A 23,467-nucleotide genomic window follows, 5' to 3' on the forward strand; every position below is an offset into this window, starting at 1 on the left:
TTTAAAAAACAATTTTAAGAACACGTGCATGAAATGTCATCATTTGCTTTCTTGAATGTACAATCGTGTAACTGCTTTGTGGGTTTTTTCTGCTGTTGGAACTTTCGTTGTCCTAAAATGTTCTTCATTCTCTGCTGGTCCCTTCCATAATTCTGGATCCTTCTTGTGTTTTGATTTGTTGTGTTACAGAGAAGTATTGACTTGAATGATTCATGCAGATTGTCACATGAATGCAAAATATTTCACGCAGATATCACTGATATGATGTGACATTTTGCATGTTTTGATGGGAACGGAATGTTTTTTGCCGACACTATGATTTTTTTTAAATTTGTACACAGACTCGATGCTTGTGAAGGAGCTACAACACAGAACGGACCAGGAAGTTATAGAAGAAGAAAGAAAGAGGGGGTCGTACCACCAGCGGGGTTGAGGGACAAAATAGAGGGAGACTTTGAGAAGTAAGGAATGTGGGGAACAAAGGAGCAAGCTGTGGACACAGAGGTTGAACAATATGGATACAGCCGCAAACTCTCGATCACAGAAGTAGAAGGGAAAACTGGAAACACGGAAAGATGTGGGCTTGGGGAGTGTTAGGTAATGCGGGGGTATTAAAGATCATGGGAGTATAGATGGAGGATGACCTGAGATGCTGGTGAACAGCTGTCTTGAAGCACTGGAGAGAAGAATGGGATCGAACAGACATATGTAATGCACTGATTAATTATTTTGGGGGAATGCCAATTTGTTTTCATTGTGAAGCCCAATGTTAGACCGTTTCAAAAGATGTCAGCACTGAACTCGTACCCTGGGCTGAAGGAAACTCACCACAGCATATCGGAAACAACATGGCCACTTGGTCTGAAGCAGCGTGAGATCTGATAGTTGGCTTCAAACCACAGCTAATCTGTACTGCTTTGGGTCCTTGGCTGTCTAGTTTTTCGTTTTGCAAAGCAAAGGTCCAATGTACATGCCTTGACGCCATGCCCTGTCATGCAACACAGCACAGCTGACATTCCGGTAATGAAAGAGCCGGCTAGTGTTTGATTGCCTATGACTGTACGCCCTCTTGTAAGGTGGCTCACAAAATTATGATGCATTTACAAACGCAACTGAAAATAAAAAACACCATTTTAGAGGCCATGCTGGAAATGTTTTTGATTTCCGCAACAATAACAAACGTTGGCGCAACGCTTTAATTCCCCTAGATAGCATTGAAACAATGGGATGGAAAATGTAAGCAGATTCAATTGATGACAAAAGTTAGAATAAATTTTGTTTTTAATAATGCGGTATTTATGGACTCACCTGTATTTTTCACCTCCACACTTCAAACTTGCCCGGAGTGTTCCGCACCCTTGTTTGAGAAAGGCTAGGAAGCATTTGTCAAGAGAGCAAACAGTGTATCGGAATATAGAACGGTTTAACCCGGTAAATTGCTTTGGAGCATTACGACTGCACGTGGCTCTGGCAGTATTGACATTTTTCTTTTGCTCTTCCGCCCTTTTCTACTTTTCTTTCGACTGCATTGGTCTGAACTCACCTCTTACCTTTCCTCTCACTTTACAATGACAAAATGAGCAGTCATTTCATTGGGTTATTTGACTCTTAAAAAGCTCACTTTACCTGCAGTGGTCTCTCTTTTTGTTTCTTTTACTCATTTTCTTAGTGTGTTTAATTTGATCATTCTCACTCTATTTATTTATTTGATGCTTATGTACCTGTTTACAATTTCCACAATTTCACCATATTTCCTCCTACTCGTGATTTTGTTGTGTTGCCTTGCGAATGTTTTTGTAAAAAATTGTGGTAAAACCATTACCTTTTCTTCTGATAATGCTTGATGTTTATCAAATATTTTTGTTTTGGAGTATACTTAATTACAGATGTCTAGGAATGAGTACTTTAAATGAAACATCTTTACCTCCGCCACCTAAGGTGTTTTCACCATTGGCTGGCCGTCTGTTTGTCTGTGTCTGTGAATAGGATATCTCAAAAAGTTCAGACGGATTCGGATGAAATTTGTTGGACAGGTTGGGTGTGTGTCAAGGATGAAATGATTCGATTTTGGTGAAGATGCGGATCCGGATATGAGAATTTTTAAGTGCCTAGTTGGCCTGTTGGTCCATTGCACCAAATGCTCATTGGTTTTCACCATTTTGTATCATACCGTACCTGCCTGCTGTACCGCTTGAGCATTGGCTTGCCTTTCACCAAGCACAGACGTGCTTTAGCCTGGATGGGGAGGGGGAATTATACATACGTTCATTATTATTATTGCCAAATGATACTACTATTATTATTGTTGTTTATATTATTAGTATTAATTAATATATGCTTTGTTGCAATGATGTTTATTGTTTTTGTTATTTATTTTGTCATTGGAATGTCATGCCGTGGAAGGACCTATTAAACTGCTCTATACACCTTAACATGGCGCACGTTTAAAACATGGGAATTCTTTTGGATTCTTTGTTGTTAATTCGACTAGTCATGCTCAGGAGATCATGACGATCATTTTTGTGCATCACATTCGACATCAGGAAGCTCCAGCTCAGGAGATCATGACGATCATTTTGGTGCATCACATTCGACATCAGGAAGCTCCAGTATAATGCCACAAAAACCATGCCTCACACACACACACATTCACACACACAACTCATTTTTTCATTTTTTGTTCCTCACAATTATATCTCTCTCACACGCACATACACACACACACCTCATCAATTTTTCGTAGATTTTTCACTATTGAGAAATAGCGCCAAAAACTGTATATAGCACGATATCTCAAAATGTTGTGGACGGATTCGGACTAAACTCGGTGGATGTGTTGGCAGTTGACAAGAACAAGTCGATTTGATTTTGGTTCAGGTCCTGATCCAGATCCGGCCCATCAGTGGGATACAAAACGTAAACTGTTCAGCCTGGCGGAGGTGTGCGCTCTACCGAGTGTCGTTCTCATTTAAACCATGCAATCCTGCTGCTGTTGTTGCTCATAGTTGTTGTTGTTTTTTGTTCCCTATATCATGGTCAACAGGATGCCCATTACCTGTGGTATAATAGCAGATAGGTCAGCTGATTTAACACCCGCTCTGAGGGACAGCGCACTCATTGATGTAAAACTCTACCTGAAAAGTGCTCCAGTGACAGTTTATAGTTTTGCAGGGGATGAAACCAACACTATAGACAGTTCAGAGATGAGTGATTGTGCTACCTCTGCCCCCATGCATGAATAATTTCCATGAAATCCATTTTTCCTGAACAATTCCTGTTTCACGTATATATTTGTTTTACCCATTAGTCTTATGCAGTACTGCAAGTGTGTGTGTGTGTGTGTGTCTGTCTGTCTGTCTGTCTGTCTGTCTGTGTGTATTTGTCACATGTTATGCATCTACTGTAGTTCACTGGTTAATCTACTTTCCCTCCCAACCTCCCCTTTCCCCAATCATCTTGCTTTTTATTGTTTCTTTTTTTTCTCCATTGTTTCTTGACTATTCAAGCTGTTTTATACTCATCGTATATTGTAGTTGGCTAAAAGTGTCAAAATCCAGGTGAGGCCATGGTATCAAGTGAAGGCCCAGAATTCATTGAAAATGCGACTTGCCTTGTGAATTTATTTTCGTCTTCACGACTCGTCTTCCTTTTCCTACACCGATTGTTCTTTTCTTCGGTTGTCTCTATACAATTTAAACCATCGCGCAATCATATAAGCTGATATTTTGAAAGGATAATGGTGCGTGATTGGTTGCTGGTTGCTGGTGTATGTGTTTGTTTTGAAATGTTGAAGGTGTTGTTTGTTGTCTTTGATAACCTCAGGAGAGATCCCAATTTCTGTCTCTCTTCAGTTGAAGTATCCTTCACTTGTTCCTGCCATTTTGTATCGGTGGTTATACGAAACAGTCATGTGGTGTTTCATCTCCAGAAAGAATGTAGTCATCCTTGTGTTGTTCCTGGCTATGATAACTTGCTCATTTCAACCTTTGTCATTCTGACATCATATCTATGACTTGTTAAATTTTCTCAATCTTACTTCATTAATCCTCCCATTGTTGGTAGTAGTTGAAGGATCCTGCCCTAAAGGTATTTGGAAATGTTTCTGTGGTATCCATGCTTCATACCAACAGTGATGAGTATGGCTTTGTACTGGCACGATTCATCGAGTCACCGAACACAATTAACCTTCAACAGCCGTGGATGAAAACTGTATAGTTTGTTCCGTGTTTTCCTTTTCTCGATGTCCTTCTTTGATCTTGTCCAGGTTTGCATCTCTGCATTTGTTTTGTTCTTGTTGTTCTTTTTTCCTCCCTACCGGTTCCATCTATGTTGGACTTGCCATTTTGTCCCATGCCCTCACCAAGGCAATTAAACTGCCATATTAACATCATGGTGAGATCTCCGCATCGCAGGCCATCGGTGATGACTTTTTTTTGCTTCTCACTGCACACAGTTTCATTTTCCCCATGCCCCGGTTCATAAACGAATGGCCGTGGTCGCACGCTCGAGTTGACGGGGCGCCCGGTTACCAACTGGGAATGGAGCGGGCACGCGAAGAGGAGGAACTTCTTTTCCTGCCGAGCTCAAAGAAAGGTTTGAGCAGCAGGGCAACTGCGTGACATTTTTGACCTGACCAATTTCACGGGCCCCTTCCGGTGGGGGCACAGCTTGGGCGGTCCCCAGAGATGCAGCAGAGCAGGCCGCGCACGGTTCCATGACACGCATTCTTTATGGAATAACGTAAAGCGAGGCAGAATTGGAGTGCGAGTTCATTGAAGGTCAGCACATTCATCAAAGGCTTAATCCATTAAATGCAAGAGAAGGTGAAGAACCTGAAATGGTTGCCTACTCCCACCTTTGAATGATGTGAAAACGACCATGGACTTTCTGCTTGGTGGGAAGGAATGTTTTCAAGTCCGGCCTGAGTTGATATATGGGAAGGTTTTTGAAATCTCTTGCAGTTTTATTTTGCCCAAATTGTTACAGAAGACTTCCTTTTAAACAAAATCGTTTACATTTATTTAGACAAGAAAATGCCCAAAATAACTTAAAATAATTTTATTTGTTCATTTATTTCTTTTTACATTTTTTACATTTTCCGATCATTTCATCGAAACTTGTCTCAAACACTTCATTTTAAAGGGAGCCAACTGTATTTGTTTCGAGTCTGTGGCCCTTTGTTACCATGCTAGAGGCCTTAACCCTGTGTTACCATGCTAGAGGCCTTAACCCTGTGTTACCATGCTAGAGGCCTTAACCCTGTGTTACCATGCTAGAGGCCTTAACCCTGTGTTACCATGCTAGAGACCTTAACCCTTTGTTACCATGCGAGAGGCCTTAACCATGCTAGAGGCCTTAACCCTTTGTTACCATGCTGGAGGCCTTAACCCTGTGGTACCATGCTAGAGACCTGTGCATGGACAGTTTGAAGGGGTGACAGGAGATCAGTAATTAGCTTTAGCTGTACTGGATGCATCACTGCAAGGCAAATGACATCTCCACAAGCAATTACTTTCCAGGCCTTGTTGGACTTCTCGACGATGAATTTTGCCTTCTTAAGAAATTAAAAATGAAAAAGAATGTTAGAAATCTCTGGATATTAATTTCCAATGGTTTTGGGTGATATTTGTACTTTCTGCGGGCGATGCAATCGTAAGTTATTTTTACGATGTGGAACTGCAAACCATTTTGTGTTCATAGAAAAGAGTGCTCGAAAAGAAGAAAGGCAAAAGATGGTTGCTGTCATTGCAAATAGATGTTGCATCTTTAATTTGTTGGATTTTATGGTAAAAGAGCATGGTGTTTGAAACCGAGACGAGTTCTGAGGGTATTTTTTTTGAAGGAAAACAGCTGTTTTACCATGCCAGAGGAAAACAGCTGTTCACCACCATCTCTTATCTTCCCCCATCCAAAACCTTGATCTTTTCTACCCCCGCTAATTTCACCCCAATTCCACTTTTTTGAAATCCCAACTTCTGTCCTGGAAGTCCTTGGTGGCCTTGTGTTTTATATTTCTCCCTCCCCCCTCCCCCCCCCCCCCTTCCCACGCCGCCTCCCCCCAAGCCCTCTCCCTCCCACACATCTCTCTGCTCTCAAATGTTGTGTTTGTGTGCTTCCCCTTCTCTCCCCATCTTGTCTTCCGCTCCCTCTTTTTATATATTTTGTTTGTCTGGTTGATTTGTTTGTGAAGTAAATGTTAGCTCTTTCACGAGCCTCGATTCAGTATACAAAAAAAAAAGAAGAAAAAAAAAGGATATGGTCCCTGATTGCAAGCAATAACACATACAGTTATTACGATTGAGGTACCTGCAATAATCTGACATGCCAACATTATTTTTGATATGCAGGTATGTATAATTAGTGAGACTTCCCTCAATAATGCTATACTGTGCATACTTCTGTTTTGAAAATTAAAAAAAACATTGGCTTTCTTGTGCTATTGTGAGTGTCTCGTTCTGAGAACTTTTTGCAATTACTTCCTGACCGACTTTTTCCCATCTTGCACTTGATGCAAAATGGATATGAGCCTTTTTAGATTAAGCTTATCCATTGTTGATAAGTGATTGGAATCTATGATCTCTATCATCCTTTGTGAAGAAAAAAGGAATTGCAGAAAGTAAGTCAAAAAAGTGATTTCATTTTTAAATGAATAGCCAAGTTTATAATATAGTCAGTCTTAAAAATAGGTATAATGAAAACAAATTTAAAGCATTAGTTAATTCAATTCTTTAAAAAACATTGCCTAATTATTGTCCAGAAAGACAATATTTTCATACAAGGTTACTGTTATTGCTGGTACCCGTTCGGATTCACTCCATGAATTTCCAAAAATAAACCGATTAATAATGCAGGCCAAAACTTTGAAAGAAGTAACTACTGCCACAATTATGAAGCAGCTGAACTGTATCTTTTTCTATACAAAGTCGAGGCTCGTGTCAGAGCTAAAACATTAAACACAAAAAACATAAACAGACACATAAAACAAAATAAAGGGAGCGGGAGACAAGAGGGGGAGAGAGAGGGAAGCACGCATGCACAACAACAGTGGAGAACAAGGACACCGAGAGATCTGTGGAAGGGAGAGGGTTGGGGAGGAGGGGGGAGGAAGGCGGTACATGGTATAAAACAAATGAACACCACTAGGAATTTCAGGAATGAAGTCGGAGGTTGAAAGAGGTGGATTTGGCATGTATTAACGGGGGTAGAAAAGATCAAGATTCACGGAACCTCCCCTTTCTATATTTTCCCTATTACTAAAAGTATAGACTTTATTTTTCATCATGTATGTTTTTGAGCATAACATTGTTATTTATATATTTGTGATGATGTTATTGGAGTTCTTTAAACAGAGGAATATCATTTTGGTGACACCAAAGGGAACCAGATTTTTCAGCTTGAAAACTGAGAGTTCCGCCAGTGTTTAGAAAACCATTATTACCCTCGCCTGAGGAGAGGGTATTGCATTTGAGTCTGTTTGTTTGTCTGTCTGTTTGTTTGTTTGTCCACACAGAATAAATATGATTTTCTCTACAACCGTTGTTCCGATTGACAGGAAATTTTCACCATAGGTGCAACTCCACCTGTATAATTTTTAATGATAATTATGACATCATAGGTCGCGTGGTTCGACCGCCATATTGGAAAAACCGAAAAACTTTGCACCTCTATATCTCCAAAAGTGCTAGAATAGAAAAAATTGAGACATGGCTCATTGTAAAGAACTCTCCATGGGGAATAAAATATGTTAATGATGATGTCATAGGTGCCTCCATTATGACGTCATAATTCGACAAGTACAAAACTTCATCCTATAAAGATGAAATTTCTTGAGCGCCATGCCGGCATAAACTGGTGGAGAAAAAAAAATGATGATGTCATCGGTCACGTGGTTCGGCCACCATCTTGGAAAAACCGAAAAACTTTGCACCTCTATATCTCCAAAAGCGCTGAATAGAAAAAATTGAGACATGGCTCATTGTAAAGAACTCTCCATGGGGAATAAAATATGTTAATAATGATGTCATAGGTGCTTCCATTATGACGTCATAATTTGACAAGTACAAAACTTCATCCGATCAAGATGAAATTTCTTGAGCACATTATCGGGATAAATTGGTGGAGAAAAAAAAAAATGATGACGTCATTGGTCACGTGGTTCGGCCGCCATATTTGTTTTAACACAAACGCCTGAAAAACCACTGAAAACACATCCTGGCGAGGGTTTGCAATCTCTGATTGCTCTTTTTCTTGTTTACCTTTGTGAAACGATTTAACCTGTCCTCTAAGCAGCAGGAAAGGGTGTTTTGCAATCACTTATGTGTGTGAGTCTGTCTGTCTGTCTCTGTCTGTCTGTAACCTTTTTGTAATCTTTTGCACTTTTGCATTATTTTGCGTTTTTTTGAAGCATTTGAGCTTTTGGCATCTAATTTTCAACAAAGCTTTATTCTGAGAATATGGAAACGAAAAATTAATAATTTGGTCAAAAGTCTCTTGTGGAAAATGCCCTCCTAGTGAAACTGTCTAAAGTAAATCCAGAACCACTGCTCACCTCCATTCATTTATTCATTCTCCTCCTGGAAGGTAAATCAAACTGAAGACAACCTCAGATCATTCCACAAAGTTCGCAACAAGTGTGTCTACTCGAGAGAGGGAGCCAGAAAACAACATCTGTCCAATCTCAAGAATGAGCTTTCAAACTTGTCTCCCTCATCTAAAACCTGGTGGCGCCTTTTGTGAAGACTTACACCCTCTGCCCTCTCAGTGATTTGTCCCCCTCAGGTATTTGCAGGACACACACAGTCCAGCAGCAACCCCCTCCCAGTGAAACTGCCTAAATCCAGAACCACTGTTCACCTCGACCCATTTATTTCTTTTTTCCCCGCTTGTGGAACCACCTTCCACATTCTCATCAATCTCATCCTTCCCTCCAGGTCTTCAAGACACCTGTTCACCTGCTCATAAAGTTCAAGTCATCCCCCATCCAGAACCATTATTTTATCTACACCTGCTAACCCGACCCCACCCCTCCCAAAACTTTGCTTACGCATCCATATTGTCCACCCCTTGCTTTCTCCCCTAACCCTCATTGTTACCTGCATCCCTTGGTTGTCCGTCTCCATCGACTTTATCCCTCTGTCCTGCTGTTCCCTTTGCTATGTTGTGTCCTGATCTGTTCTGTGTCCTATCTCTTCCACGAGTACCTAATTATTGTTCTGTGTATGTAAACCTTGTATAAAAAGGTCAAAGTCAGCATCACATAAAATAGTCAATTTTCATCCAATTGACCTGAAATTTTAGGAATTTGCATATTGGGTCACTGAATTGGTTCACCAATCAAAATCGAGAGGCTGATTGTTGTTGTTTTTAATCAAAAGTTCAGGGTTTGATAGCATTATCAATTTTCACCTAATTGACTTGAAATTTGAGCAAGGTTTGCATATTGGGTCACTGAGGTCTATTGCTTTTGAGGTCAAAAGATCAAGGTCGCCTAAAATCATCAATTTTTGTATTTATTTTAGCTGTTTTCGTCATGTTTAGCATAGAGCAGCAGAAGAAGAAGAAGTAGTCTGAATACAAAATGGAGGCGGACGGGCTTTGTATTTTTCAGATGCTTTATAGTTCTACTTTTTGTTGTTAGGATTACAAAATCAGATTGTGTTTAACAATAATCCAGATGCAGTTCCTTGTAATAGAAAGAACATCACATGAATGAAACACGAGGGGCAAGGTTCAAAGCTGCTTGCAGATTTAAGCAATTGGATTCTGGTCACAAGTTGTGTTTTAAAGATCACAACTCTTCGGTAACACCATACTTCAGGGATGTTGCACTTAGACTAATTTATGGGCAGTCAACTTCTTAGCAACGGACAGTTCAAGAGAGAATAAGTCGAGCTGGATTTTCTGTTCACTTTGTTTGTATCTCGAGCTGTATCGGAATATATTGACTGTCCCCGATGTAAGTGGTGAGGACTGCTTTATAATCTACGCAAGGCACAATTATTATTGAAAAAAACAAACAAAACAAAAAAACAACCTTTAGAGGCCAATTTTCCCCGCAAAGCGGGGGTTGGCCTTTTTCGGGCACCGTGGTTGTTGTTGTTTTTGTTGGTCCCCTTTTTGAAGCAATGTTTTAAGGCCGGATGCCCTTCCTGCCGCCAACCCTTTTTGTCGCCTTTTACGACAAACAGGGAATTACCAGTGAACTGGTACTCAATTTGCCGACCTCGGAAGGATGACAGGCTGGGTCAACCCCCCTGGGGTTAATTCAGCGATCGACCGGGATTCGAACCCAGGATCCTAGGATCCTAAGCTGGCACCCTAGCCGCTAAGCCAACACCAGGCAAGGCACAATTATTGTTGCTCGATATTGGCAAATTAGTTTTTTGGTTGATCGATTTTGGATGCAAAAGGAGTGTCATGTTGTCAGTACCACTGCAATGTGAATTGGAGATGCGTATTGGTGCTGGCGGTACTGTAACAGTAATTCCACTACCTCCCCTCCCCAAACCCGCAAAAAAGAATGTGGATCACAATGGGTTTTTTGTTTGTTTGTTTTCTTCTTACCCAACAATTTTTAAGCAGCACCAACCTCGAATAAAGAAGAGTACCAATTGATAATGGACGAGCATTTGTTAAAAGTTGAGACAGGAAGTTGCTTGTAGATCTATAATTATTTATTTTAGTCTAAAAACAGAATCAGAAGTAAATACTCAATAGTCCGACATGCCAACACTATTTTTTATTATTCTTCATTGCATACAGTGCCGACAGAAAGTCTACCAGCCCTTTCAAAATTTTCACCTTTTGTTACCTTATAACCTGGAATTAAACTGTATTAAATCAGACTTTTTACACCTTTATTTACACATCGTAACCCACAAGTGAAAAATAAATTGTACAAATTTCAGAAAATTAATTAAAAATATAAAACTAGAATATCTTGGTTGGATAAGTCTCCACCCCCTTGAGTTAGTACTTGGTGGAAGCACCTTTGACAGCAATTACAGCTGTGAGTCTGTTGGGAAAGGTCTCTACCAACTTTGCACACCTTGATTGGGCGATATTTGCCCATTCTTCTGCACAAAACTGTCAAGCTCAGTCAAGTTGCGTGGGGAGCGTTGATGGACAGCAATCTTCATGTCATGCCACAGATTTTCGATTGGATTTAGGACATTTATCTTTTTGTTCCTTAGCCACTCCAGTGTAGCTTTGGCTGTGTGCTTCGGGTCATTGTCATGCTGACAGGTGAACTTCCATCTAAATTTCAGCTTTCTTGCAGAGGGCAGCGGGTTTTCCTCTAGGATTTTTCTGTATTTTGCTCCATTTATTTTCCCTTCTATTCTGACAAGTGCCCCGGTCCCTGCTGATGAGAAACATCCCCGTAACATGATGCTGCCACTATCATGCTTTACAGCAGGGATGGTGTTCTTTGGGTGATGTGCTGTCTTAGGTTTGTGCCAAACGTAACGTTTTGCATATTGGCCAAAGGTTCAATCTTGCTTTCGTCAGAGTACAAAACGTTTTGTCACATGGCTTCAGAATCTCCAGAGTGTTTTTTTGCACACCTCAAACAGGACACAAGGTGGGCTTTTTTGAGTAATGGCTTCCTTCTTGCCACCTTACCATACAGGCCAGACTTGTTGAGTGATTTGCATATAGTTGTCACATGCACAAAGGGACCAGGCTTTGCCATAAAGGCCTGTAGCTCTTTCAAAGTTGCCATTGGCCTCTTGGTGACCTCTCTGACCAGTTTCCTTCTTGCTTGGTCATCCAGTTTGGAGGAACGGCATGATCTAGGCTCATTCTTGGTCTTGCTGGTACCATATGCCTTCCAATTCTTATTGATTGTCTTGACAGTGCTCCAAAGGATATTCAAGGCCTTTGAAATATTTTCATACCGATCCCCTGATTTGCGCCTTTCCACAACTCTATCCCGGAGATCTTTTCAAAGCTCCCTGGTGCTCATGGTGGAGTCTTTGCTGTGAAATGCACTACCCAGCAGAGGAAACCTACAGGAACAGCTGATTTTATTCTGAAATCATCAGAATCGCTACAATTTAACATGGGTGGAGGCCAATTAACTTGTGTGATGTTGAACATGATTGGTTACACCTGGGCTAATTTACAATTGCGATTATGAGGGACACATCCAAACATGATATTCTACTTTTGTATTTTTAATTAATTTTCTAATATTTGTAGAATTTGTTTTTCACTTGGAAGTTGTGGTTTACGATGTGTAAATAAAGGTGGAAAAGTCTGATTTAATGCTTTTTAATTTCAGGCTATAAGGCAACAAAAGGGAAAACTTTTAAAAGGGGGTGTGGACACTAAGTATAAAGGATTAGCACATTTTTCTTTCGGACCAGTAATTTTTAGATTAAATTAGTAATTATTTTTTATTCTTCATTACACAAGTATATATATATATATATATATATCAGTTTGGTTAGTTACCCAGTTTCACCAGGTCATGTCCAGCTTCTAGTGGACGTTCATCCCTATCCATGCACTGCTTTCTGAATCTCTGGCAGATAAACTTGGTTGTAGCCTTTACCTCATCCATCCAACCCACACAAGGTCTGGCTGCCTCTTCTACTTCTGACCCTGAACCCTGCATCGCATGGTTGGCTTCTTCAGACTTTTGTTTTCTGCACACATAATGTGGCCAAAGTTTGACAACTTCTGCTTTAGCATCAGTGCCACCAATGTGCATGGTGGTCTAATTCCAAGGACTGATTTTTTTTTTGTTCTTCATGCAGTCTGTGCCATTGTTAGCATCGCCTCCAACACCACACAATTAAAAACTGTCAATCTTCTGATTTTTCTTTCTTATAACTGTGTGTGTGTGCGTGGTCATATACAGTCGTGGCCAAATATATTGGCACCATTGCACTTTTTTCAAATAACTCACAATTTTCTCTAAAAATAAGTTGAAATTGACAAAAAAAAATTGGTCTCCACAATTCTTTATTTCACTGTTACTATTACAGAACCTTTGTTTTAATTTTCAAAACTTAATATGTCTGTTTAAATCAGATAATAAAAATAAATGGCATTGACACCCAAGACTTAACATTTGGTAGCACATCCTTTGGACAAAATAACTGCAGTCAAGCGCTTCCTTTAGCCATGAATGGTCTTCCTACACCTCTCTCTACTGGCAGTTTGGCCCACTCTTCTTGTGTAAATTGCTCCCGTTCTCCCAGATTTGAAGGGTGCCTTCTCCCAACAGCTGTTTTCAGATCTCTCCACAAGTGTTCAATGGGGTTTAGATCTAGACTCATTGCTGGCCACTTCAGAACAGTCCAGCATTTTATCTTGAACCATTCCTGGGTGATTTTTGAAGTGTGTTTGGGGTCATTGTCCTGCAAGACCCATGACCTTCGACAGAGACCCAGCTTTCTGACACTGTGTTGAACATTGCGCTCCAAAATGCCTTGGTAATCTCCTGATTTGATGATGTCATGCACACATTCAAGGCACCCAGTGCCAGAGGGAGCACATCAACCCCAAAACATCACAGAACCTCCTCCATGTTTGACTGAAGGTGTTCTTTTCTTTGAAGGCTTCATTTTGTTTTCTGGAAACATATAGATGATGTGCTTTACCAAAAAGCTCTAATTTGGTCTCATCTATCAACAGGACATTCTCCCAGAAGGATTTTGGCTTGTTCAGGTGTGTTTCGGAAAACTCCATTCGGGCTTTTTTACATCTCTCTCTCAGCAGTGGGGTCCTCCTAGGTCTCCAACCAAGAACCCCCTTTCATTGAGTTGGCGACGGATGGTGCAAGTTGAAACTGTCGTACCCTGTGTCTGAAGGTCAGCTTGAATCTGTTTGGCAGTTGATCGGGGTGCTTTCTCCACCATTCAAACAATCCTTCACTGCAATCTTCGATAAAGTGTTCTCTTGCGGTCACGTCCACTCGTCAAGTGAGGATGGCGACAGTGCCATGGGCCTTAAACCTCCTGATAACATTGCATACGGTGGACACAGGAACATCAAGGTCTTTGGAGATTGACTTGTAGCCTTGAGATTGTCCATGCTTGGCTACAATCTTGTGTCTGACCTCCTCAGACAATTCTCTGATTTTCTTTCTTTTCTCCATGCTCATTGTGATACACACAGTGACACAAAACAGCAGAATGACTCCTTTTCTCGATTCAAACTGGTTGAATGAGTGATTTTTATATTGCAGGCACCTGCAACTCACCACAGGTGAGTTCAATTCCAGAGTAAAGGAGAATCACCTGCTTGAAATCTAATTATTTCTAACAACTTCTGAAAGGTGCCAATAATATTGTCCAGGCCATTTTAGGATTTCTGTGTGGAATAAGCTAAGATTTAGTAATTTTTTCAGCTTTTTTTGTTTTGTTCCACTGCAAACCAAAGAAATACAAATGTGGATACGAAAATATTTTTTAATCTCAACAATTTTCTGGAAGAAATGGTGCATTATTTGAAAAAAGTGCAAGGGTGCCAATATTTTTGGCCACGACTGTATATATTTGTACACATATGCACATGCACATTGTAATCACATCACACACCCAAACATTATAGTGTTGTGTTTTGTCACAGCATTTCCATTGTGGTACATGTTTAGCTTCGCTAGTTTGGATAATAATTACTCTTTTGAATAGGAGAATGGAAGTTTCGATTTGGCTTCCCATTTTTTCGTTATGGAGGGGTATAGACAGTAAGTTGCTGGTGAAGGTTTTTGCGTTGCTTCTTTGCTAGCCAATACGGCTGTGCTAGGAAACTGACGGGTTTCAGCTGGCCAGCGAGGGGGCTTCCACTCCTCTGTGTCAGATGCACAATGCTTGGATTGTTTGGCCCCGGTTTCCCATGGCCTGCTTTTTGCCGCCCTGCCTTGTCCTGAGACCTGCAGAAACTTTTGTAGGCTCTTTTGCCGGCACAGCCATTTTGATTCATTTTGGAAATGGGAGGCATAAAATGGACATGTATTTATTGCAGGGTTGATTTTACTGACATTTATTGCAAATATTTTTATTACTGTTTTTTAATATTCATACATTTATTGATTGCTTTGGATGCAGGTGCTCTTTAGCTCTTGTCTTATTGTACTGTACTGTATTGTACTGTACTGCGCTGTACTATATTCAGCCATTAGGTGCCATTCAAATATTACGTAACGCTATGGGAGGTGGGGGGGTGTACGGCCGAGCGTTACGAAGTGTTACGAGGGGGTGGGGGGGGGGGGGGTGTCAAATTTCGGGGAAAAAAGCGTTACGTAATATTTGAATGGCCCCTTAGTGCTTCAAAATAATTTTTCTCAGAACCTGCCCAACCTACCTTTGGCCACAGCTTTTTCACTTCCCAATGTTTATTTTTATACATCACTTTATCAATGACCGTGGTCATGACTTCAAATGAATATCCCCTCTCCCTCTTCCCTTAATATCTCCTTTCTCCTGTCCCTTTTTGCCAGAGCCACAGAGATGCAGGATCAAATTGCAAATTTCACTCTTCCAATGTGCTGCAGTCTCTGTTGCAGGCAGGATTTCATTTGTACACACACACAACGTTGCTGTCACAAACGTGATGATCTCTTCTGAACACACAGAAAATCAATCTGCAAATTAAAATAAAACAGCAGCTTTGATTGACCATGGAATGATTTTGTAACACAACATTGTAAAAACTAGTAATATTTTATTGTAACTGCATGAGAATGACACTACAAATCCTTGAGGAACTGGATCTAATGAGGGGTAGTCAGTCGCTAAATGGTCCGATAAAGAAAGACTTTGGTCATGAGATAAATGCTGTCCATACAGCTCCTTTTTTTTTTCTGAATTGACAACTGCGTTTCAAAAGACACGATGTAGGGTATGCGTACATCAATTCACGAAATAAACTAACAAAAAGGTCAGTTCTCAGATTGCGTCATTACTGGTGGTAAGAGCTGATGGTTCTTATTTATAAAAGGATCTAATCAACAAGCAGCTGGTTTCTTACATTGGCCACCCATAAAAGACATTATAAACACATCCTTGATGTTCCGAATAAAATAATCTTTCACAAGACACTCAATATGTTTTTACACGTTTTTGAAACGCAGTCCAAAATAACAATCCATTCACCCACAGTCATCCGCTTGCGTTTTTATTTTTGCTTTTGTTTTGACTGTGGGTTTCTGAAACTTTTTCTATATCTATCTCCCTCCCATTGTGTCCGCTTTAAATCTGTGTCTCTTGTACATTTTCTTTAGAACTGGAGCGTATTAGTAAAGGTTCATGGATAGATGTGTGGTATGAGTTGATGTTGGTATGGTTCAGACTTCCCATGTGGTTACTGTACCCGTAGAGCGGTTTGTACGTACTATAAAGCCCAGGTTGATGAAGACCACCATCATGACTGTTAAACTTGGGTGATGACATGGCCAGGTCTAGGCCGAGTGGTGGTTGGTGACGTAGCATATGAGCATTGTGATGTTGCTGCAGTTGGTGATGGAGCTGCTGTTGGGATTGTTGCTGCTGTGTGTGCCTGTTGCTCATTGTCCCCGCACCACCAGCCACATCCTCATCCACACTGATGATCTCTATGGCTCGTGCCTGTGCCATGTGTTGGCCTTGCCGATGATGCTGCTTACGCAGCTTGTAGAAAACGATGAGCATCGCAGCTGCCATAAGTGTAATGGCCACAAAACAGCCAATAATTATTTTTGTTGTTTTCATCACCTCATCCAGTCCTGCAGCCGAAGGCACGTCACTCGGACGTGCAGAAACTACCACGACGACGCCCCTGAACGCTGAAAGTGTGGTAGCAAAATGTGGAGTTGTGGCTGTGCTCTTTTGTGCCCCCCGGCCATCTGGTCCACCAGTTTCCACGGTGACGGTGGTGAAGTAGGTAATGCTTGTTGGGTTCGTAGTGACATCACCGGCGGTGACATTGAGCAATGCCGTCGCAGTAGAATTCCCAGCAACATTAGCCACACGACATGTGTACGTGCCCGTGTCCTGAAGCATTACTCGTGTGAAGTTAAGTGTCCCGTCATGTTGCACAGAGATGCGCACACGATACGAACCATGCGTGAGCACAGTACCATTGGGCAATTTCCACGTCACGGCACTTGCATTCGAAGGTGCCATACATTTAAGCTCAGCACCCATTCCTTCAGTACGATTGATGTCAGCCGGAGGAATCTCAATGATCGGAGGGTGACATTGAAAGCTTGCCAAGTCCAAGTCTTTAAGGTAATCCCCACTGTGGTTGGGTGGTGCTGCACAACTTGCACAACATGTCTCATTGTTGGGCATGTTTTCACGAAGCCACCAACTCAGCCAAAGAATGTCACAGTCGCAGCGCCAGTCATTATGGTGCAGGTGCACACGCACCAACCGTTGCAGAGGACTGAACAGATCATGTGGCAGACTGATGAGTTTATTATGTGCAAGATTCAGCTCCATTAATGAGCGCAGCTCATCAAAGGCATTTCTCTGCACAATGTGCACACCTGAATGCATGATCCACAACTTCCTCAAATTTGATAGACCTCGGAATGCTTTTGGACACAGCTGCTTGATATGGTTACCTGACAGCTCCAGTTCCTCCAGGCGTTTGAGTGACGTTAGGTTGGGTACTTCATGCAGGTTACACACTCCCAAGTTAAGGTATCGCAGGTTCACAAGACCCACAAATGCCTCATTTGAGATGAAGTCGAGGCGAGTGAGCTTACCCAGGTCCAGGCGCTGCAGGGACCGGATCCGGTTGAATGCATACGAGGGGATGCTTTCAATAGGGTTATTACGGAGCCAGAGTTCTCGCAGTTTGGAGAACGACTCAAAGGCGCCACTTGGCACCACCGTGAGCCGATTGTCGAACAGCTCAAGTGTCGTGAGACTCGTCAGGCCATTGAAAGCACCCACCTCCACCTGGCGGATCGCATTCCTTCCCAGCTGCAATACTTCGAGCCTGTGAAGTCGCTTAAAGCTGTCCGCTTTGATCGCGTCGAGTCCGTTGCCTTGGAGGTTGAGAAGGCGCGCGCTGCGTGATATACCACTCGGAACCTCTTGCAGATTCTTGTGAGTACAGATGATGCGGTTGAACTGCTGGGTACAAGAACATACACCGGGGCACGTCTCTCCTGCGCCAGGCACAGCGAGCGCAGCACCCAGGCAGAGCAGACAGGCGAGGCGGACGAGTTTCCACCGGAATCCCAGGTCGCCTTCACGGTTCGACGCTTTGTCGCGTCTCGGGGAGGACATCGCGGGCGCTCTTGGCCCAAGCGGTGGGCGCAATGGCGTTTTCCGCGGAGATGCGCGCCTGCTCCCCTCCGGGATCGTTCATAGTTTTGGGGCGAAACACGCGCGCGCCCGGCGCCGCGTCCCGCGGAACGCTTGCACCCTGGCGGCACGCGGCATCCAGTCCGTGTGCGAGGTGGTGCGAGGCTTCGAGCTTCCCCCTGCCCCTCCCCTGCCCCTCACACCACACCTCCCACCTCCTGATATTCCTTTCGCCCCTCAGGCCTCCAAGGGTTCAGTAACATATGAGCCTGGCGTCCTCACGGTGCTCGGTGCGCGTATCCCAGCGAGTGGGCGCTTTCAGCACCGCGCGGATGCCCAGCAGCCACTGCTTCCTTCGTCGAATGGATGCATGGCTGGCGTTAGCTATTCATGCCCGTGGTGAATCTATAATATGACACCATGCTGCCTTAGTCATCTGAATCGGACGTGGGGAAACAAAAAAAGACTGGTACATGGAGGAAGAAGTTGGAAAAAAAAACCGCATATTTGTCTTTCATCCAAGAAAAATGATCAAGCAACGTGAAATGTCTAATTCTTATAAACAACGACAGTGTATAAAGTTTGCAAAATAAATGATGTCCGATAAAAGTCAGGTTAACTTACCGCTTGCATCGCTTTTGATGATGCGGGCGGGACGGACGACTCCTTGGGTCTGAGGCTCGGAATGTCTCGGCGCATCATCACCGCCTCCGCACACAACCACAAGGGACGGATTCACGAGACCAGCAGCCGCGACTCACGTCGGTGGTGATCCGTCGCTCGTCGTCGCCGCCTGGCACGCTTCGGGCGCTTCTCCGGCGTCCGGCGTGGATTCTTCGCCAGCAACGTCGGGCGGTGTCGCCTCTCGCCCTCTGGAAGACGTCTCCTATGGAGCGCGCGGCACACGTTTTCCCGCACGCTCGTGACGGGCTCCCTGCGCGCGCCGTTTCGAGACGGCCGAATGCGGTCCGCGGTCCCCGTGCCGCCCGTTCATCCGCCCACCCCCAAACCCCTAATTATATTTCTCGGCGCACGCCGGCGCTGCTCCTACGGGCGGGCGGACCCGATTGTGCAGCGCAGCCTCCGCCGCTTCCACAGTGCTTTTGACACTTTTGTGAATCTTCAGACAGTTTATTGCTATGATTGCCGTTCTTCCCTCTTTAAATTCCCCATTTCTCGGTGTTTGGGGACAATAGTCGTTTGCACGTGTCGTGATGGGTGAGCATTCTCATTTTGCTTTCATCCAATGCGTGGGTCCATCAGTTCAGCTCAGAGTTGCGTTTTCCTTTGACCATCTCCTTGGCGTTCCTTTTTTGTTTTCTTTCTCGTCAGATGGCCGTATGAGTCACTCGTTGTCGATTTTCAGTGCAGCTGATGCCCGCACCCTCGATGCCAGCAATGGTCCTTCGAAAGCTTCTCCGTCAGCAAGAACTGATGACAATGGCTTATGAGCCAGCTTCCCCCTGCTCCTTTCTCTGGGTCCACACTTTTTTCCCCCCTTTCCCAGCTCATGTACCTCCCACCCTAGCGGCTGCACTTCCCACCCTAGCTGCTGCACTTCCCACCATAGATCTGCTGCACTTCCCCTGCCCTTGACGACCTAATTTCAGTTTTGTTTTTATTGCATCGTTCTTCGCACACCAATGTTGAGCACTGCGCTCCGCGAGCTTCTTGCTGCAGTGTCCGCAACGCACGCGCCTCGACTCAACCCCTCCCTCCAGATCTCCCGCCTTCCCCGACCCCTTCCACTTTCCCAAGCTCTCTGTCGACTCCTCCCACCCGTCGGGTGCATCCCGCCCCCGTACGATGAATAACGCATAATCTTCCAATTAATCGCCATCATCTGGCCCTTGATTGGCCAATTGCATTACCGCATGACGTGCGAGCACGTGACCGCCGGAGTGGGTGGCACACGCAACACGTCCATTCTCGCACCTCCCATTCGTTGCCCATTTGCCACCCTCCCCTGCGAGCTCCGCCTCATCGTCGTCGCGGTCCCTGTTTAGGCATCGTACCTCCTTCTGCCCGCTGGCGGCGCTGTGACCACGGCGAAACGTGTGCTAGTCCAAAAGGACGAGAGAGCCGTTCGTGTGGGCGGGCAACCTGGGGGAAGTGGGGGTGGAAGTTACAGGGACGAGATGGGAAGAATATCAGGAAAACGAGGAGATCACATGCGAGGCTGCCTGTAGAATTTTGCGCACAGGGCGGAGTCTTGCTGTGGGGGGCGGAGCCTTTCCTGGCGGGGGCGGAGTCTTGTTGTGGGCCCGGTCTCATCGGCTGCTTCGCTTTCCCCTCACGCTGCCCCGATCGGCGGCGTTTTTGACAATTGAATATTTAATCTACTCCTTCCACTTTACTCGAAGCAGAATGGAAGCGCAGACCGCGCAAGCACGCACATCTCCGATACGTCCGGCATTAGGTGATGAATTAATTATTTATTCGCAGTGCTCATCCAGTGCCTTCGATCTAGTCACCCCCTGGTTACCTATAAGGATCACGGCCATATAACCAAAAGGGCTTGTTTTTAACATTACTGCACGGTTCTTCATTACTGCACATTATGGTAATAGCTCTTCCAATATCGCGCCGTTGCTGCTTGGACTCTCACTGCCCTTCCTTCAGTGGTGGGACCTCCTCGACTTACCAGGTGGTCAGCGATTTTCCCTCCTGAGCGACAAAAAGCAGGTACGTTGATCTCCACCCCTCCTGCCCCCTGTCCCCCCTCTCTCTCCTCCCCCTTCCCTCCTCCTGCCCCCCCTCTCTCTCCTCCCCCTTCCCTCCTCCTGCCCCCCTTTCCCCCTCGTCCCCCCTGCCCCTCTTGCCTCCCTGCTCCTCTTGCCCTCCTCACCCTCCTGCCCTCCTTTCCCCCTTCCTGCCCCCCTTCCCTCTGCCCCCATTCCCCCTCCTGCGCCTTCCCCCTCCCCCCTTCCCTCCTTTCCCTCCTCCCCCCTGCCCTCCTTTCCCTCCTCCCCCTGCCCTCCTTTCCCTCCTCCCCTGCCCTCCTTTCCCGCCTCCCCCTGCCCTCCTTTCCCGCCTCCCCCTGCCCTCCTTTCCCGCCTCCCCCTGCCCTCCTTTCCCTCCCACCCTGCCCTCCTTTCCCTCCCCCTGACCTCCTTTCCCTCCCACCCTGCCCTCCTTTCCCTCCCACCCTGCCCTCCTTTCCCTTCCACCCTGCCCTCCTTTCCCTCCCACCCTGCCCTCCTTTCCCTCCCACCCTGCCCTCCTTTCCCTCCCACCCTGCCCTCCTTTCCCTCCCACCCTGCCCTCCTTTCCCTCCCACCCTGCTCTCCTTTCCCTCCTCCTGTCCTCTTCCCTCTGCCTCCATATCCCCCTTCTGCCCTCCTCATGCTCCTGCCACCTCCCCCCTGCCCTCTGCCTCCTGCCCCCTCCTGCTCCCTGCCCCCTCCTTCTCCCTGCCCCCTCCTGCTCCCTGCCCCCTCCTGCTCCCTGCCCCCTCCTGCTCCCTGCCCCCCTCCTGCTCCCTGCCCCCCTCCTGCTCCCTGTCCTGCTCCCTGCTCCCCCTGTCCTGCTCCCTGCTCCCCCTGTCCTCTTCCTCCTCCCCCTGCCCCCTTCCCCTCCCCCCTCCCCCTGCCCCCTTCCTCCCCCTCCCCCTGCCCCCTTCCTCCCCCCTCCCCCTGCCCCCTTCCTCCCCCCTCCCCCTGCCCCCTTCCTCCCCCTCCCCCTGCCCCCTTCCTCCCCCTCCCCCCGCCCCCTTCCTCCCCCTCCCCCCGCCCCCTTCCTCCCCCTCCCCCCGCCCCCTTCCTCCCCCTCCCCCCGCCCCCTTCCTCCCCCTCCCCCCTTCCTCCCCCTCCCCCTGCCCCCTTCCTCCCCCTCCCCCTGCCCCCTTCCTCCCCCCTCCCCCTGCCCCCTTCCTCCCCCTCCCCCTGCCCCCTTCCTCCCCTCCCTGCTCCCCCTGCCCCCTGCCCCCCCTGCCTTCCCTAGTTGTCCGCTCCTGTCGCCCTAATCCCCTCCACCCTCCCATTATCAACCCCCTCCAACCTCCCATTATCAACCCCCTCCACCCTCCCATTATCAACCCCCTCCACCCTCCCATTATCAACCCCCTCCACCCTCCCATTATCAACCCCCTCCACCCTCCCATTATCAACCCCCTCCACCCTCCCATTATCAACCCCCATGTGTTTCCATATACATTATACCTATACATTGCATATACCATATACCATATACCATAATTATACCATTATCAACCCCCATGTGTTTCCATATACATTATACCTATACATTGCATATACCATATACCATATACCATAATTATACCACGATGTGGGATTAATGCGACGCGGAAATGATGACGTATATCATACGAGTTATCAATGTGAAACGTCAATTCGTTTCGGGGCTTTATTTTGACATTCCCGGTATTTAATCCCTTCATTAATTGAAAGCGTGCGGTGTAACTTATGACGTCGTGTGTCTTCGCAGACTGCACAGGATCGGCGACACGGGGGGCACTTGCTCGACAGGAATTACCTGATGCTGTTAGTGTTACTGTCATACCTCCTCACCTCTTCTGCTCCTCCCACCGCGTCGTCCCGCCCCTCACCCGTCCCCGCCCCCTCACCCGTCCCCGCCACTCCCACGCGTCTTCCCGCCCACTCACTCGCTCCGCCCACCCAACTGTGATGAGTGTCTGCTCAACATTAACTCGCCATCAGCAGCTTGCGAAGCTCGCCTGACGGACGCATTATTCGTCGTCTGCATGAAACGCACTCACTGTTGCCTTGACGTGTTCAATTACACTGTTTTGGCACCGGATTCTGTCATGCTTCTGGCAGGAGGCTGAGCGCCCCGAGATGGCAAACGTGCATGTCATGTAGAATGATGAAATCCTCACTGTTCTAATCGATACACCCGTTACACCTGATTTCCACCTGGTTGCGCCTTGTCACTGAAAGCTGTATTTTTATGATTCCATGAATGCTCAATTATTTAAAAATTTTACCTTTTTGCTCGTTACTTTTTCTCGTTGATACTCGTTATTTTCCCCCGTCGCACCGCGGAGCGAAAGGGGGACTGGTTTCCCCCTCCGTCCGTGCGTGCTTCTAATTTGGTGTGCGGGTGCAACCCACGTCAAAATCCAAGGTAGCCGCCTGCCGCCGCCGCCGCCATGTATGTCTGAACCTTGTGAGCGGAATATCTTGAAAAATAAGCGAAGTACCAACTTCTAATCTGGTGTGTGGGTGTATCTACGCATA

At 45.5% G+C, this 23,467-nt stretch overlaps 2 protein-coding genes across 2 annotated transcripts in view; one reads left to right on the top strand and one right to left on the bottom strand.

Annotated features, from left to right (window-relative positions):
- Positions 1 to 23,467, top strand: part of SND1 (staphylococcal nuclease and tudor domain containing 1) — a gene marked incomplete in the record, with an annotated part of 904,817 nt that overhangs the window by 699,768 nt on the left and 181,582 nt on the right.
- Positions 15,361 to 19,229, bottom strand: LOC137429206 (leucine-rich repeat-containing protein 4C-like). The gene is made up of 2 exons (XM_068119204.2): positions 18,873 to 19,229; positions 15,361 to 18,684 (listed from the first exon to the last, which is right to left on the bottom strand). The coding sequence occupies exon 2, from the start codon at positions 18,228 to 18,230 to the stop codon at positions 16,203 to 16,205; it is 2,028 nt and encodes a 675-aa protein (XP_067975305.2). The 5' UTR covers positions 18,231 to 18,684; positions 18,873 to 19,229; the 3' UTR covers positions 15,361 to 16,202.

Source organism: Myxine glutinosa, chromosome 1, assembly GCF_964187855.1.
Source record: "Myxine glutinosa chromosome 1, kmMyxGlut1.1, whole genome shotgun sequence".
Taxonomy (NCBI): domain Eukaryota; kingdom Metazoa; phylum Chordata; class Myxini; order Myxiniformes; family Myxinidae; genus Myxine; species Myxine glutinosa.